The sequence below is a fragment of the Stylophora pistillata genome, chromosome 2, assembly GCF_964205215.1.
Source record: "Stylophora pistillata chromosome 2, jaStyPist1.2, whole genome shotgun sequence".
NCBI classification, from domain to species: Eukaryota; Metazoa; Cnidaria; class Anthozoa; order Scleractinia; family Pocilloporidae; genus Stylophora; species Stylophora pistillata.
Genome location: NC_142520.1, coordinates 21,559,138 through 21,577,143, shown reverse-complemented (window position 1 = coordinate 21,577,143; position 18,006 = coordinate 21,559,138). Strand labels below are relative to the sequence as shown.

The 18,006-nt window shown below is 37.2% G+C and overlaps 1 protein-coding gene and 1 pseudogene across 2 annotated transcripts in view; one reads left to right on the top strand and one right to left on the bottom strand.

Annotated features, from left to right (window-relative positions):
- The window catches only part of LOC148737741 (putative pre-mRNA-splicing factor ATP-dependent RNA helicase PRP1), a 159,521-nt pseudogene that overhangs the window by 17,233 nt on the left and 124,282 nt on the right, over positions 1 to 18,006 (bottom strand). The gene's annotated exons all lie outside the window — the stretch shown is intronic.
- On the top strand, positions 10 to 6,657 carry LOC148737749 (DNA-directed primase/polymerase protein-like). The gene is made up of 14 exons (XM_088748234.1): positions 10 to 100; positions 358 to 487; positions 667 to 713; positions 1,393 to 1,484; positions 2,205 to 2,278; positions 2,940 to 3,013; positions 3,321 to 3,524; positions 4,289 to 4,360; positions 4,474 to 4,568; positions 4,669 to 4,751; positions 4,877 to 4,971; positions 5,410 to 5,543; positions 5,997 to 6,075; positions 6,575 to 6,657. Exons 1-13 carry the CDS (start codon positions 10 to 12, stop codon positions 6,003 to 6,005), a joined length of 1,200 nt encoding a protein of 399 aa, XP_088604360.1. The 3' UTR covers positions 6,006 to 6,075; positions 6,575 to 6,657.

Sequence of the window (18,006 nt, the reverse complement as noted above, 5' to 3'; positions counted from 1 at the left end):
CTGGATAGGATGTTCATGTGTTTGCCAAATAGAAAGACTGTGATGGAAAACGTGGCTATATTGTTGCAACTTTGCCATATTTTTGGCACAAATACACAAGGTCAGGTATCACATTTATTTTACTGCAGTTCTTAGCAATCTGCAAAAAATGCACAAATGGGTGGATCCAGGGTTTTTTTCAAGACACAGTGGGACCAGTAACAAATGACCCAGCTGATGTCTGCACTGACAAAAAGAAAGGCTATTGCTTGAAACAGCCATGCTAAACTACCATTCTCAAGGCATCAGACAGACATTTTTCAATCCTGTCTCATGTTTTTCTCCAACACAAACAAACTGCTGAGTTTTCTTATACAGGTGTAAGAAAACTGCAGGTCATCTCAGAGGGATGGGGTGCACATCTCCTGCATGGCATGGTATATGCACATCTCCCTACAAGGCATGGTATATTTAAAACTTCTGGCAGTGCAAAAGCTTGGTGGGAAGGGTAGGTGAAGCTGACCAAAGAAGAGTTCAACTGACCTTTACGCAGATTCTAAAATCTCCAGTACAAATAGCTCGAAATGAAGAAAGTTGATACAAGTGCAAAAAAAAAAAAAAAAAAAGACAAACAAAAACCTTATTCTTTCCTTGTCATTCCTGATATTTCTTTTTTCAACTTGGCAGGATATGCTCGCCAGAGGACAGAAATTATTATGAAGTGATACCAGAAGGTACTCTTAAATCTGTGTATCATTTTAATTGTTTAATACATATTTTTAAAATAGTCATTCATAGACTTCGTTCTTTCACTTCCAAGATCTTATTAGTAAACCTCTTTACTGTACTCTCTTGTGATGTTAGTTTGGAGAATTTGTTGTGGGATTGACTATTCTCATCAGTTGTCTGCTTGATATTGAATTGATGTTGTAGAGAGGTATTCTGTTATGGTCACTCAGTTGGGAATTAAGGGGTAAAGTGGGATCAAAACTGTTGAAAACTGAGACAGCAAATTGTTCTAGATTGGTAAAATACTGTTGAGATGAAGAAGGTGGCCATTGTAGTTGTTGATAACAAAATAGAGGTCTGGGCCCAGTTGTTCAAAGGCTGGTTAGTGCTAACCCAGGGTTAAATTCTAATCAGGATTCTTTGTTCCTTTGTTCAAAAGGCTTTCTTACAACAGATGAGTTTCTCTATTCTTTGAAGGACGTTCAGTCATCAAATTGTAGACAAAAAGAATTGCACTGAATTTTTTTTTAAAGCTTTCAGATCTTAAATCTGATTTCGCACTAACCCTAGGTTATCTTAACCCACCTTTGAACAACCTGGCCCTAGCAACTATATTGTGGAGTTGGTTTGACATCTTACACTTAAGATTCTGTCGCAATATTATTGACCTTTGAATGATCCTAGGGGCTGCCTGCCGACTATACTTTGACCTGGAATTCAAAACTGAATTTAATCCACAAAAGGATGGAGCCAATATGGTAGACATTTTCATCAAGGTGAGTAAAGGACAGTTGATTAAAGGCAAGAGAATAAATGTGGACAAACAAGAGAATATTTTCCATTGCTGAGTAAATGTGTGTGGCGGAAGGTCTGCATAGGGAAAAACTGTGTTGAAGGTCTAGTGCACCACCCAATGTCAGGTAATACTCAAGACTTATGGTACAGTTTTTGTCACATGGACTGATCTACACCAGTAAATAACTTAATATCTATTTTTTCTGGTGGCTTGCTTTTTTTCTGCTGTGGAGCAAACGACACAGGATAAATACTAGACAGTTGTATGTATTGTAAAAGGCTGTACTCAATCAGATCCTAGGATTTAAGATTCAGGTCCCCTGATGCTTTAAAAATAATTTTTAATGAAATAACCCAGGTAATGCAAATGTATCAGGCGAACTCTGGGTTGTAACTAGAGAATTCTTTGAAATGTTTGCTCTGTGAAAACCCCCTAGCCTGATCTGTCATTCCTGGGAAGCATTTAACCCTAGCCTAATCTGTCATTCCTGAGGAGCATTAAACCCTAGCCTGATCTGTCATTCCTGGGGAGCATTAAACCCTAGCCTGATCTGTCATTTCTGAGGAGCTTTAAACCCTAGCCTGATCTGTCATTCCTGGGGAGCATTAAACCCTAGCCTGATCTTTCATTCCTGAGGAGCATTAAAAGGGGGACATAATTTATTATGGAATGAATATGAATATTTTTTTTTCTATTTCAGTATGTTTGTCACCACCTGAAAAACATTTATGGTGTTGATTGTAACAGGAAATATATTATAGATTTGGATTCAAGGTTAGTTTCTAGTAATGAATGCTTCTTTCCATGCAAATGCATGATTCAGATAAGATTTCTTATTATCCTTGGGAAGTGCTATTACTATTTTCTAGGATATACTGGTGATTAAAAAATGGTAGTTGACCAACTTAGTTGCTCTCTTCAGTGCAAGTGAAAGTATTCCTGAGGTCTAACATACTTGGGATTCCAACAATTTTAATGATAATTATCACTTTAAAAATATAGAGATACTTTATTCCAGAGCCTGGTTTGGTCTTTTCAGATGTTTCAAAGAGAAATGCTCCTCTTTCATTCAGTGCGTCATGCCGAAGTACAACCATGTTGTTCATGTATCAACAGTTTTTTCCTCTTTGTTTTAAGGTTTTGGCCTCCTTTTGTTGTTTCAATAGCTTCTCTCATTTTCCTCTTTGACTTTGGCCACTGCTGTTGTTCAGCTACGTACAGTTTTACATTGTGACCTAAATTTTTAAATTTAGGTCACAATGACCCAACCAAACCCTGACCTTAACATGGTATCTCTTTACCTATAATTTATTCACATTGCCAAAATCGCAAGAGAACTTCATTTCTAAATAATAATTTTGATCTGTTGATCTATATAATTACTCTGTAATCCCCTGAGTTATTAACAAGTAAATTGTTGTTGATTTGTTTGCAGTACTTCCTCTAAGTTTTCGAGACATCTGATCTTCCACTTACCTGGCGCTGTATTTAAAGATAACATTCATGCTGGTAAAATGCTGTTGTTTGTGGCACAGAAAATATTTACTCTATTATGCTACTTTAAGTAACTCAGAGTCTGCAATTCTGCAGATAATTTGAAGGATTGAGGATTTCTTGCTGTTGTCTTGTTTTGTAGTGGAACAATTTGAAGGTCTTCATTAGCCTTCAGAAAATGGATTTGCTCTGACTGCCTAATTCTTCTGCATAATTTTTGTGGCCTTAGCTATGTTTAATCCAGACATGAAGTTGTTGTGTATAATACTGTATTACTCAATTGAGACAATTTTTGATTTTGATCAAGAACTCTGATTTTCAGGAAACTTTGTCCGACACATTTGCACATTACTGGAAAGGAAGCTCAGAGTTGGTTCTGAGTTTTCTGCAAACAAAGATGTGGATTCTGACTCTTATCAACCAACTTATCCAAAGAGTGAGGTCTTGACTGGAAATGGCTCTGTCCACATATCTGAAATTAATGCAAAAATACAAGAAGAGACACAACATGAAATCTTTACCTCAGGTGCAGTTTTGGACTGATTGTGTAGTGTTTGCAAAGTCAGTTTTATTATATTATTGATGTTCGGTATAAAGTATGGTTTAAATTCATCACACTGAAACAGAGAATTTGCAAAGTGACCATTATGGCCCCTCATTACCAGAGCTTTTCCAGGTTTCTGTAGCTAGTCCTTGGAAGGTAAAGCACTGCTGTCAAATGGCAAGTGTGTGCACTGGGATTAATTTTTGACTGCTTGATCACTAATTTTCTGCCCAAACTTCAAAGGAAAATATAGGAAACAACTAGTGTCTCCCAAAATAAGCAAATGGAATTTAAAGCATTTTCAGAAATTTTTTAAAGGAAACAAAAGTAAGGAAAAGAAAACACTTTCAAGAGACTTTTTCAAACACAAAGATTAGTTAGGTGAGGGTTTTCTTTACATTTAATATCCTATTTTGAGGTTTACCGAACAAAAAAATTATTCATTAAATTTTGTAAAATACAGTGACTTATTGGCTTTTGTGGTTTTTTCTAATTAGTGCCGTGAGATAACTTGGCTCTGACTAAGCCTTAAAGTATGTCACCTGGTCATTACAATGTTGGTATAGATATTTGACTCATGTGTTGGCAGGTAACCTTCATCACTTGGCTGAGTTTCCTGATGACCTCTTCTACCCTAAAGTGGAGAGAGTCGCTGTTCTCGTCTGCAGCACATGCACAAAAAAAATCAATTTTGTTGTGAAGCTATATTCACAAAGTAATTGTAGCACTTTCATTTGCCTTTGTAGTTAACCTGCAAGAACTAAGAGAACTTATTGTGAAGGATGGAAAAGGTGAATTGGGGATTTTCTGTGACCAAGGTGTGTTTGATAATAAGAAAGTAAAATCAGACGCCAATACATGTAAATGTTGCATTGATCTTGTGCAGACGAGAAAATTGTCACTTGCTGACTTCACTAGTTTTGACTTTCAGGGGTTTATACAAGAAATAGAAACTTTCGAATTTTCAAGTCAACAAAGATAGGAAAAGATTCTCATCTGGTTCTCTCCAGACAGAACACCTATAAGGTATTTAATGAAGGAATTCTCTGTTGTGCCTTTATTATTAACACATGTCAGATGGAGAGAGTTTGACCACATTTTGCGTGTCTTGTTTGTCACGTAACAGCCTAGCTTCAAAAATGTGAAAGGAAGTTTCTCCAAAGATTCTGAGTACTTGCTATTTCTTGATTCACCAGTATCCAATGTCAGGTGAGCACAGAACTTGTTTGACAAGTGTGATGACAAATTTGAGTCCTCAACCGGTGTAACTTTTTTAAAAATTAATTCAATCTATAATTAATGCTTCTTTCTGTTTTGTAATCCTATTCAAACAGTATGCAAGTGGGAGGAAAAGATGTCAGAGTATTAACATGTGGCAGCTGTGAGAAATCTTGCAAAAGATCCTCTCGAATGGATGCACGCGATTCAAGTATGTTTTGTAGTTACTTGCCTATCAAGAATATTTGTAAAGACGTAACGTTGAGTAAATACGGCCCTGTAGTAATTTTCTGGCCATGGGAAGATTTAAGACAAGTCAGGGAGAGGTTTGCCAGGGTTCTGGCTCTCAGTATTGGTGCTTAACCCCCTCGCAGACCGATCGCCATCTCGCGTTGCTCAAGTCCTTATTTTCCTGCAGGCAAAGAAACCCTGGCACTGAAGCGTTTGACAAAGGCTTTCTTTCAGGTCATTTAGCCCATTTGGACTGACAGTTAGGTGACGATCAAAGGACATTTAGCCGAAAGTGATCAGACTGTTAGCCGACAATCAAAGAACAGTTAGCTGAAAGTTGACGGACTGTTAGCCCATTGTTGACCTATGTGTTAGTTGGAGCAGATTCTATACCTCTCCTGTGGTCTCTTTTTTTCAGTGATGTTAAAGAAAGTTGATCACAAGAAGGATACGAACACTCCCCTTATCCTGAAATTGACAACTTTATCTCAAGTGTTCTCACCAAGGGTGGAGTACAGGGTCAAATCAGGAGATGGGTTTATTTTCCACAAGGTACCGTCTTAGACAAAAGCTTTTACACATAAAAAATATTTATACATAGATATGATTATACGTTTACAGGTAAAAACGAGCGATGTAATGTCCTGACGTTTCTACATTTTGTCTAAACCGAGACTTCAAAAAAGCCTCTAAGTCTCAGAGACAATTCCTCTCTTTCATTTTTTTCTTTTTGTCTTTAAGTTTTGACTGGTACTGTTTATTTTTAGCTTGATATGGGATGATGCTACTGGATTACTGATCTCTAAAGCATTAGAACATGTAGGAACATTATATGAATATTTATGTTGTGCATACATTCAGTTCAGTCTGAGGCGTGCCTCTGGACAAGGAATGTAATGAACAGGAGATCAGATGTTCCTTCAAATCCAGTGAATCAGGCTGTGATGAGTGCAGAGAATTTCTAGAGATAAGGTCTAAACAAATAAATTTCTTTTTATTCAACAGGAAAGTTAATCACTTATGATGTTATTAATAACCGTTGGTGTGAAAACATCGGAAGAGCGCACAAGAGTAATAACGTGATGTAAGCCATTAAGTCACTCTTTCAGTAATGATTAACAGGCAGATTCTGTTTCCGTGCATCTGTTCAGTAATAGATCACAGGTAACGTCAAAATGTGGTAAGAACATAGTCTTTCCACATTTGAACGTCTTCTGTGATCTATAACTGTACAGACCTTCTGCAACACGAAATATATTTGTTTTATATTGTTAGAGAGCAAATAATGTAAATGGTGACGTCATCTATGCGTCTGTCCTCTAATAGATCATAAGTAAGAACCAATCAGAGTGCACGTGTTGTTCAGCTTATCATATAAAGTGCATGTATTTTCTTTGCCTTACAATGTGTTTACTTCGGGTTTGGATCACGACGATTCTACTGCATGGTGCTTATGTTGTTCTATCCAAACTCCGTTGAAAGAAAATGAGGTTAATAAACAAAATATCGTCCATGAATTATAAGAAAGGTGAATCAATGATTATGGAAAATACACCAACACGCAGTTAATATTTTTATACTAGGATTGTGGCAGACTTGAGACTTGGTGTTTACTACCAGAAATGCCATGACCCCGACTGTAGAGGGATTGACTATCGTTCCCCTGGTATGTTCTGGATGCCGAAAACACATCATTTTTTAGGATTTGTCGGGGAGCGGACTTAAAAATCGAGAATGCGGAAGAACGATTCATGGAGAGTTCTCGCGCAGATTCCAATTGAAATGCAAAGTACGACAGGGTTTTTTCCAGGAACTGGAGAAGTAACCTTCAGTTTCTATCTACCTACCTATCTAATCTATCTATCTATCTATCTATCTATCTATCTATCTATCTATCTATCTATCTATCTATCTATCTATCTAATCTATCTAATCTATCTACCTACCTATCTAATCTATCTCATCTATCTATCTATCTATCTATCTATCTATATTCAAATCTTTACCAGCATCATTCTAGCTTTTTACAATCCTTCAAAAAGATAGATGTTTATTCTTAAATGTCTAACAAAATCTAATGTCATTCAAATAGTAATTGACACAAAAAAATACACGAATGACAAACTGTTAAACCGAAATCCAGGATTTTCCCTCCAACTACAGACTTGAGACAACCATATGCAGGAGTTACCATCTGAAGTCTTCCAAAGCACAGCGACCATCTGTCATATATTATAGTTATATGTACAATAACTTCCATTAGGCCCGAAGAATGCTCCGGTATTTGTGTGTTTAAAAAAAAGAAAAAAAATCAACAGAGAGCAATGCTCGAAGGGAACTGCGAGCTTCAAGGAACAACTTATGTTATTAAAAAAAACAAATTTCCAGGCATATTGTCAAGTCAAACGGGAATATTGTGTCCATCATCCTTGGAATATTTTTAAAAGTGCAGACAATAAATAATTAACACAGGTTATCGTCGAAAAAACGGGTTAATTTTTCTGCACGTCATTAATCTATGAATTCCTAATGAAATATTTTCTTTTAACCCGCAGATTGAAAGTCAAATTTAACAAATGGTGAACACCATAGCGGACACTATTGAGTTTTGGATGCACGCGGGAGGTTGCTAAGCACAAAACTGAGAAGCTTTGGAGTCGCGCAAGGCGATAGCCGAGAGTAACGCTAGCTTCTTGAGTGCCTTGCAAACCACTCAAGAACATTGACTGGCTCTCGAAATATGTTGGCTGTCCAAAACATTTTACGGAACATTATCGAAAAATTGAAATTTACGATGTCCGGAATGTTTAACCTAAACTGAGATATGTCCTCCATACACAGACTTTAGCAACCTGATAGAGAAGCTATTATAGTAATTATCAGTCATTTCTCATAATTACATAAAGAATAGATTTTATTCAGCTTGAAAGAATTGCTCTGATATTTGTCCATTATCTGAGGCCTGGATATACTTAAGGCTTAAACGGGATTCAAACTCGTGCCTCCCAGCGCTACTATCAACTGAGCTATAGAGCCACTCGTTGAAAGCGAGATACAGTTGAGGAGGTTCTTCTTTCTCGTTGAAGGGATTCATATAATTTGTAATTAGGTAAAATTTCATTTTATGGGCGGTATTGACAATCAAATGAAGGTTTATGACCAGCAGGTGAGCTAAAAATTTTAGCAATTGCCGAAATAAGCCTGAAAAGAGGAAATTCATTCTTCAACCCGCACATTTACCAAAGCCTGGTTCCAAATTTTTTAATAAAAACTCCATTCTCTTAGTTATCAATTGCACTACTTTCAGCCCTTATTTCACCCAGTTCAAGGTAACAGTGTCAATCCAGGAGTTTATAACCAATAAACTGTTTATATCCTCTTGATCAAAAGGACATATTTAACTTTATATTCCAATTACGGTTCTTTCTTTTTATGACAGTCTGATTTCAGTCATTATTAATCTCTGTAGGTTTCAAAACAGGTCCGAGGAACATCCTTCATGGGCCTTTTTCCCCTAACGCAAGCAATGTAAAAAAATTATCGAATTGGACCTCCTACATTCGGAAACTCGGCCATTCTAAAAGACGGTGTCAGAATTATACTTCTCTGAACTTAAGCTCCATCTAGACCTCAGTTGCTCTAAAGAACTTAAAATATATTTTTTTCATGATGCTTAGACTTATTACACTACTCTTTTGTCGGTTCCACACCAGGAACTAACTCTGTTCTCTTGTTTTGTGACGGGTTTCTTACTTTTTTGCCGTGCAAAAATATACTGTTTATATAATAAAACTCAACTCCCCCGCCCCCAAGCCTAATAAGTCTCGTAGCCCTTAAATATTTACTTAGCATAAAACCGATTACGACGCAACAAAATTTTATGACTTGAACCACTCCAGCTAATACAAATCAAGCTTTAGAAAAAACTGGTTTACAATATCACATGTTCAATCGTCATACTTTATTCAAAAGCATCACAAGAGTATGTTGATGTGAACAATCACGTTAGTGGTTATCGTCCGCGTATAGAAAAAGCTATTGATTGAGTCTCTATTTCATGAGTAACCGAGAGCACTTTGTCAGTATTTTCAACACAAGTTGACTCTGATAGCCGAGAGAAACTTTAGATTCTCGAGTGTTTAGCAAACCATCCAAAAATATTGACTGGCTCTCGAAATATGTTAAGTGTCCAAAACAGTTTACGGAAAATTATTGCAATATTTAAATTTACGTTAGCCAGAAGAAAATGACAGGAAAAAAATGTACGATGTGTAAAATGTTTAACCTAAATCCAGGATATGTCCTCCATCAACAGATTTAAGGAGCCTGATAGAGGAGATATCACAGGAATTATCAGCCACTTACCATAATTAAATGAAGAATAGCTTTTATTCGGCTTTAAAGAAATGCATTTGATAATAAAAATTAACGGTAAAAAACTACGACGTTTCGAAGTCTGCATGACCTCATTATCAAGTAAAATGTTAAAACTGATGTAAAATTGTAGCTCAGAGATTATATACAAATAAAATGTGATAATTTTACATCAGTTTTAACATTTTACTTGATAATGAGGTCATGCAGACTTAGAAACGTCGTAGTTTTTTACCGTTAATTTTTATTATCAAATGTATTTCTAAACATTCTCTGATTTAAAGAAATGCCCTGATATTTGTCCATTATCTGAAGCCTGGATATACTTCAGGCTCTAACGGGACTTGAACCCATGCCTCCCACATACTAATTCAGCGATACTACCAACCGGGCTACAGAGCCACACGTTGAAAACGAAATACAGTTGAGAGGGTTTTTCTTTCTAGTGGAGGGGAGTCATGAAATTTTTTAATTAGGTAAATTTCATTTGATCGGTGTCATCGAATCAAATAAAGCTTTATTACCATCAGGTGAGCGAAATTCTATCAACTGCCGAAAATTAAGCCTGAAGAGAGAAAAATCATCCTTCAACCCTCTAAAGTTTGCCTCCTTTCAAACTGGTTTACAACATCACGTGGTCAATCCTCTTACTTTATTCAAAAGGATCATAAGAGATATGTTGATGTGAACAATCACGTTAGTAGTTATCATTCACGTATAGAAATTGAAGATGACTGAGTCTCTATTTCATGACTAACCAGGAGCGTCTTCTCAGTATTTTCCACACAAGTTGACTCTGATAGCCGAGAGAAACTTTAGATTCTTGAGTGCTTAGCAAACCATCGAAAAACATTGACTGGCTCTCGAAATATATCGGGTGTCCCAAACATTTAAGGGAAAATTAATGCAAAATTTCAATTTACGTTGGGCGGAAGAAAATGGCAAAACAAAAATATACGACTAGCTTCCCATGCTATTTGCGGGCGTGAACGGTCTTTATGAACATGAAAGTTTGCTTGAGAACCGATTAATGTTGATATCTTGTAAAACGCGTAGATTAGATTAATAATAATTAGATTAATAATAATAATAATAAGACGACCCTGATGGAGCAAATATCAAAGAAAATTATTCAAGCTAAGAAACCACTCAGGTTGTGAAACGAGCAATCAACCCATAATTAATAAACCTCATTATTAAACGTTCTCAAAAATGTACCAATGCCAACGTGAATATCACGTCCCTTAGCACACTCTAACGTTGTTCGAGCTGTAAAACTTCAATCTCTCACGCACGATTTTTTTAAAAAACTGAAAACATAAAATCGAAGCATTGTTTCTTTATCTTACTAATTCATTAACGTATCTACATTGCTCATGTCCACATCTTCTTGAGAGTGCCTCCTCCTGATACTCCCAGGCCTTGTCATATTTACCAAGTGATCTGCACAATGTTCTTAGGTTTCCGTCTCTTGTTGCTTCTCCTTCTTTATCGCTTATAGTTTAGACGAAATACGAACACGTAGTATGTTCAGGAGAGGGTTGTTCACTGGTTGAAACAGTTCGTGTGGAGTTGTGATTTGTTGGGTTGTGGTTTTGTTGAGGTATTCCCCAAACTTGCCCCAGATGGAGTTTAACATGAATAAAGCCACCGTTTTACGACCTGGGTTCTTCTGAATCTGCTCAGAAACTAACTTGATTTTCTCTCGTTCCTTATACTCTCGCACATACCGGGCCTTGAGTTCTCGCATTGTCACCCACGATGGTCAACGGCTAGCCTCTTGATTAATTATTGGCCAGGTGTTGACACAATTGGCAAAACGTCTCTTGGCTTTTTTTTCTTTGGGAAAGTTCCCAAAGTTCTCCTATGGTGCGATCGGGATGTTCACAGACTTGACCGCGATCTGGAAAGCACCTAGGACATCCCCGCCAAACGCAACCATAAAACTCGCGAATGGTACTTGTACAAGTATCATATCTATCGATGTAAATAACGAGCTGAACACAAGTTTTATTCAGAAAATGCTATGCCATTCCTCCCCCCCCCCCTTTTACAGGAAGTCAATTACCATAACTTATCCAGTGCTTCCCAATAGAGATAATGGCGTAATCTATCATTCTTGTAAGCTTTTTAGTGGAATTGCTGAACTGCAGAAACTCGGCCATTCGAAAAGATAATTTAAGAGCTCTACTCCTAAGAACTCCAGGTCCAGCCATTCCTAGTTAAATTTTTTCTGACCAAATGAGAAAATGATGGTCAAAAGAACACAGTGACAGAAACCACACTCTGAGAATTATGATTACCCTTTCAGCTTTGCCAATTTTGTTACTTGTATAGAAACCAAATTAAGGAGTTACCACCTGGAGTTTTCAATAACAGCTCCGAGTAGACCCACCTGCACATAACACACTCAGCAGTCAATGTCTGATAGGTTTTCCCAGATATGACCATACAATCTCCTTATTCATAATAGTAGAAGAACCAAGTGGAATCCAATTCGGTCTGTAATCATGGAAGAGATTAGCAATATAGGACAACCGCGAAGCAAGAAGTCCTGTTACCATTTGATCAAAACTGTGACAAAATTGGAGCAAGTGAATACACATCGCTTATAGATTTTCATATAAAAACAACAATTAACTCGGCGAAGTCCACGACAACAGCTTATCTTTCTTTTGTGCTTAAGAAGTTGCTGGCTACCAGCAGCCGCGCTAAGTTACTCGGAGGCGAATTGGCGCTATTTAACTTTGATAATGAAAGTATGCTATGGTCTCTTTAAATCTCATCAGAGTTAAAATAAACTTAAGTTTAATAACCCAGAAAAGACATAAGATTGAGGATATATCCTTTTCGTAGTGACTTGGACGAAAACCAAATAGAAGAGCTATCACCTGGAGTAAGCCATGGGAAAAGACATTGCAAAATTCAAAATTTTCTCTGACCAGACAGAAACTGGGACAACAAAATTACATGGACCATAAAATTGATATTTAACCTAAATTTAGGATATATTTTCCATCTACCGTGAGACTTGAGAGAACCTGATGGAGGAGTTACCACCTGAATTGTTCCAAAATACATATATCAACAATAGTTTCCGTTTGCCTCGAAGAAATGCGCCGATACTTGTCCGTTATCTGTTCTGCAAAATGAACAGAGAGCGAGGCTCGAGGGGAAACTGTGAGCTTCAAGGAACAACTTATGTTAAAAAAAATGATAAAAAGACAAACACCCAGGCTTATTGTTAGGTCAAACGGGAATATTGTGTTCATCCTCTTTCAAATATTTAATTAAGTGCATTTAATCAGTCATTTAGAAACTTATTGACCAAAACGAAAGCTAATTTAAGAGTATTTAAGCTCAGGGGTCTTCGAAAGCGATAATACGCGATTAAAAGAGAGTGGATTGATTTTTAGAGCGTGTCAGTTAATCAGAGGTGAGTATCTTTTTTCATTAGTTACAGGTGACTTGAATAAGATTTCTTTACTATCACTGGTGACCAATTCCGCCCTCTTAGGGCACCTAATTTATTTGCATTTACAAACACATTTTCATGACTGGTAACAGTAAAGTAATATTGGTAAAATTTTTTCCCTAATAACATAACCAACAAACTGCGTTGCGATTTATTTGGTTCATCCATCACGCTGCAAGAGTTGCAAGTAAAAAAAAAAACATCTTTTGTCTGTGTCATGACACATTTTTAAGCGACTAATACAGATGCTATCACACGCTTGATTGGCAGGATTCGAATCCCATTCTCATTGTTACCAATCCCACTACTTAAAAAAAAAGGGGGTTGCAGGAACACAATTTCCGTTATATCAATCAAGTATATTCAACCCATATGATCACCCAGTCCAAGGTGATAATATCAGTCCCAATAAATATTAAAAAAAAAATTGTTGAGAACGATAAATTGACCTTAATCTTAAAATCACGACTTTGTATTTTACCAATCGTAACTAATCCCACTAAGTTTCAGAACAAGTTAATGGATCACCTTTCATGTCGTTCTTCCCCTAACAAAAGCAATTACAATAAAAAATAGTCGATTTCTTGGCATACAAGGTATACGCATGCTGTACTGAAGGAAATGGATCATTGGAAAAAATGATTTAATAATTGTTTTTTCGAGCTGGGGGGGGGACTTCATAAAACGTTTTAAATGATGATAAGAGTACTACAGTACTCTCTTCTCAATCCGAGACCAGTAGTAACTGTTTTTCCCAATTCCTTGTTTTGCTCTTGTCCCTTGCGAAAATAGATAAATCTCAGCCACCTCGCCTCACCTCGCCCCACCTCGCCCCAGTCGCCCCTATTTGTTTTCTTAGGGCACTCCATAGTCCTTTAGTAATATCTGCGTGAGACAGAAGCCGATGGCGATGTGATTATAATTTATGACCTAAAATATTAGAGCTAGTACAAATCAAGCCTCAGACATAACTGGTTTACAACATCACGCACAACATATCATAGACCATACCTTTCTAAACGTATCAAACGTGCAGATATTTTCCGAAGTCTTAAGAAATGCTCAGCCAAACATCTTTGGCAGTGTAAAAGATAAGCCATCCTACGGAAGAAAAGTGCATCTTTCCCTTTTCTCGAGAGGGAAAAGCTAAGCAACAATATAAGCGGACTTCATGACACTTTTAAAATGGTATTTTAAACCCATTTCTAGTTTAGTTTATCTAACCCAATTAAAACAAAAAAATGTTGAAAAGGACAGACAACATAGACTCACTCTAAGACTGCCTTTCTTGACATGTCAGTTACGAAGGAACCAGAGAGACGCCTGAACACCATGCAGTGTCTACAGAATACCAAATCACACTGACTAGTACTTTGCCTATGATTCACACCACGCTTCATTAGTGGAGCCCGGTATTGTCCTACCGGGCGAAGTGCCTTGTGACAAAGCCGTTAGTCATCTCCGAGGAAAAGGAACATTTGTCATCAGTTCTTGTTTCCAACAGCTATCCCTCCTCCTTTGTACAGAAGGTCGCGACAGAAAAAAAAAAAATAATAATAATAATAATAATAATGATAATAATAACAAAATTCTCCCGTTAGCAGAGAGCCCCTAAGTTTATGTAACCCAATCTGAACAAACAAAAAAAAATTTTCAAAATGGCAAATAACATAGACTCAGTGTAGGGATCATGTTTATCCACTAAGGAGCGATCTTAGGCTCAGTTTTGTTCATTTCTCAGGTACTTATTTGGAAATCAAATCCAGAAGCTACCAGCTGGAGTCTTCAATAACAACTCCGAGTTGACTGAACTGTAAGTGAGACATTCATAAGTTAACATAACATAACATAACATTTGATGGATTCTTTAGGATACATAGGATGCTTTAACAGAAATGTGATTTCAATCCTAATAATCCCACTAAGTTTCAAAACAAGTCAAAGGAACACCTTTTATGGGGTGTTTCCCCTAAGACAAGCAATCATGAGAGATAATGATCGATTTGGACTTTTTGCATACAATGAATATATATCCTGAATTGGAAGAAAATGGGACATTCGACAATATGCTTTAAGAACGTTTTCTTCGAACTCCGAGCGACTTTATGAACCCTTTCAAAGGATGCGTAGACATGCTACGGTATCCTTTTCTCAGTCCGACACCAGGGGTAGCTGTTCTCCCCATTTCGTGGCTTTGCTCTTTTCCGGTGGGAAAATCTCAGCCCCCTCGACCCAGTGCCTATATATTTTTTCCTGGAAAGTTTTGCGTAAGGAGTTCAAGTTATTGTTATTTGTTAGGTCCTCAGCGAGTTAGCGTCCCTTTCCAAAAGTGCGGAGAAAAATTGTAAATACGAGAGAATGTTACGTCATAGCAACAATGCTTAAGATGTACGACTTTATTCTTAAATCCAGAGAAAATCTTCCTGTGGGGATTGGGTAACAATCAGATTGGAGAAAACGGCTTTCCTTTTTTGAATTTTAAATTACAATTTTCGTCTTCCCTGTTGTATTATTTTTGTTTTCACGCGCAGCGCACATGATTTTACAAGTTAGTCAATCAGGTCAAAGAACTTTAACCTTGCCATTGGAAACTGACGTGGTCAATTTTTCTCGGGCATCCTTTGTTGTTCTGTTTTTATGGAGTTGTTTACTGTTTTTGAGTTTTCGTTCAAGTCAATTTGTTGTCCCTCAGTTTGGAATTCTAAGAAGTTTCTCAAAATCCGAATGTTGTGGATACTTTAACACATATTTGACTAATACATACCTCTGCGGAGTTTGGACTCTAGCCTCTTGTTTCGTTATTGATTTTTCACACAGATAAAGGGGGTACCTTTTGGGGTGTTCTATGACAGCACCAAAAATTATCCAAGTGCTAGTTAACAATTATTGTACGAGAGCAAGTCGAATATGAGATGATAAATAACCTAAAAAGTGCATAACCCCGAGTTGTTTATTAAAATCTCACATTTTGACAACGAACGAAAGTAAAAAGCTACTTTCTTTCCGAATGGAGTATAGCTAGTTCCACTAGCTTCAGCTCAAGTTCTTTAGCCCTTTTCTAGTAAGAGTGTTTGACCTAGTGCTAACCGCTGGAATTCCCCTTTCCCAGTACACATATAAACAAAACCTAGACACCTGCTCACCTGTTTACCCCTATCACAGCCCTTTAGTATCTTTTTGACTCACAGAACATTGACGACACTACAAAGCTTTAAGAAATAAACCTGTAGGGCGAGTAAAAAGCTACCCCAGGGAATTAAAATTGGTTCAAAACATGTTGTTCTGGTATCAGAAGACACGAAGACTGGTAAAAACTGGTACGATTGGCAAGATTGAATATAAACGTATGGCAAGAGTCAATATAAGTCAATATAGTGTTGGTAACGATTATGTCGCTAAAACACTGCTACCTTGTAAACTCCTTTGGGTTTCTGTTCTATGTTAACCTTTGACACTCACTATTTAAACGATAAACTGACTCTGAATCTGAAATATTAATTTAGAACAGACCGTAAATTCAACATTTTTCCGTGACATTAAATTCGAGAAAACTCGTTGAAATGCATTTTTCGGCGTTTTACCGCTGATCGGTTAACCTATGGAAAATACCATGTAATCTCCCATTCACAGCCGTTTTGCGCAATAAGGACCCTAGAACAAGACTTCATGTCAAATTTCAGCGAAATCCGTGAAATGAAGTGGCCGACGAAAGTTCGAAGGTTACAGAGAGTCGCACTTAACTATCAGTGGTGACCAATTCTTCTTTCTTAGGGCATCTACTTCGTATGCAATTGCGAGCGTATCTTCATGACTGGTAACAATAAAGTAATCTTAGAAAAAAGAATTTCATTTATAGCACAATCAAGAAACTACGTGATTTATTTGGCAACAGTTGCAAGTAAAAAAGCATCCGTTGTCTGCTTCACGACCTACACTTTTAAGCGACTAATACAAATCCTATCACACGCCTGATTGGCGAGGTTCGAAATCCCTTTCTTATTATTATCAATCCCACTACTTGAAAATAAAGGGGTCGGAGGAAAACAATTTTCGCTATATTAGTCAAATCAATTCAACCCATATGATTACCCACCAATCGTAACTAATCCTTCTAAGTTTCAAACAAATTAGCGCATCACCTTTCATGTTGTTTTCCCCTGAGAAAAGCAATCACAACAAAAAATGGTCGATTCGGATTTCTTGGCATACAAGATACGCGCATGCTGTACTGAAGAAATGGGTCATTCGAGAAAATGATTTAAGAATTGTTTCTTCGAGCTCCGAGGGACTTCATAAAACGTTTTAAATGATGATAAGAGTACTACAGGACTCTCTTCTCAGTCCGAGACCAGGGGTAACTGTTTTTCCCAGTTCCTTGTTTTGTTCTTGTCCCTGGCGAAAAGAGATAAATCTAAGCCCCCTCGCCCCAGTAACTATTTATTTTCTTAGGACACTCCATAGTCCTTTAGTAATATCTGCGTGAGACAAAAGCCGATGGCGATGTGATTATAATTTCTATTTGACCTAAATTATTAGAGCTAGTACAAATCAAGCCTTAGACATAACTGGTTTACAACATCACCTACAACACATCATAGACGATAACTTTCTAAATGTATCAAGCGTGCAGATATTTTCCGTAGTTTCAAGAAATGCTCAGTCCGAAATCTTTGGCAGAGTAGAAGATAAACCAGCCTAAGAAGGAAAAATGCAACTTCCCCTTTTCTCTAGACGGAAAAGCGAAGCAACAGCATAAGGGGAATTCACAACACTTTTTAAATGGTATTTTAAACCAATTCAACTTTAGTTTATCTCACCCAATTTAAAACAAAAAAATGGTCAGAAGAACAAATAACAGACTTACTGTAAGATAGTCTTTCTTGACACGTCAGTTACGAAGGAACCAGAGAGGACCCTGAACACCACGCAGTGTCTACAGAACACCTACTCACACTGATCGGTACTTAGCATATGATTCACACCACCCTTGATCAGTGGAAAGCGGTATTGCATAACCGGGCGAAGCGCCTTTGACAAAACCGTCAGTCATCTCCGAGAGAAAGAAACATTTATCATCAGTTCTTGTTTCCAACGGTTATCCCTCCTCCTTTGTACAGAAGGCCACGATGAGCAGAGAGCCCGTTAGTTTATCTAACCCAATTTAAA

Excerpts from the sequence above, each read along its gene's own strand:
- LOC148737749 (XM_088748234.1), top strand. The coding sequence starts at position 10 with ATGTTCATGTGTTTGCCAAATAGAAAGACTGTGATGGAAAACGTGGCT. Across the intron at positions 2,279-2,939 it reads ATTATAGATTTGGATTCAAG|TACTTCCTCTAAGTTTTCGA; the intron begins GTTAGTTTCTAG and ends ATTTGTTTGCAG. Across the intron at positions 4,361-4,473 it reads GGGGATTTTCTGTGACCAAG|GGGTTTATACAAGAAATAGA; the intron begins GTGTGTTTGATA and ends TTTGACTTTCAG.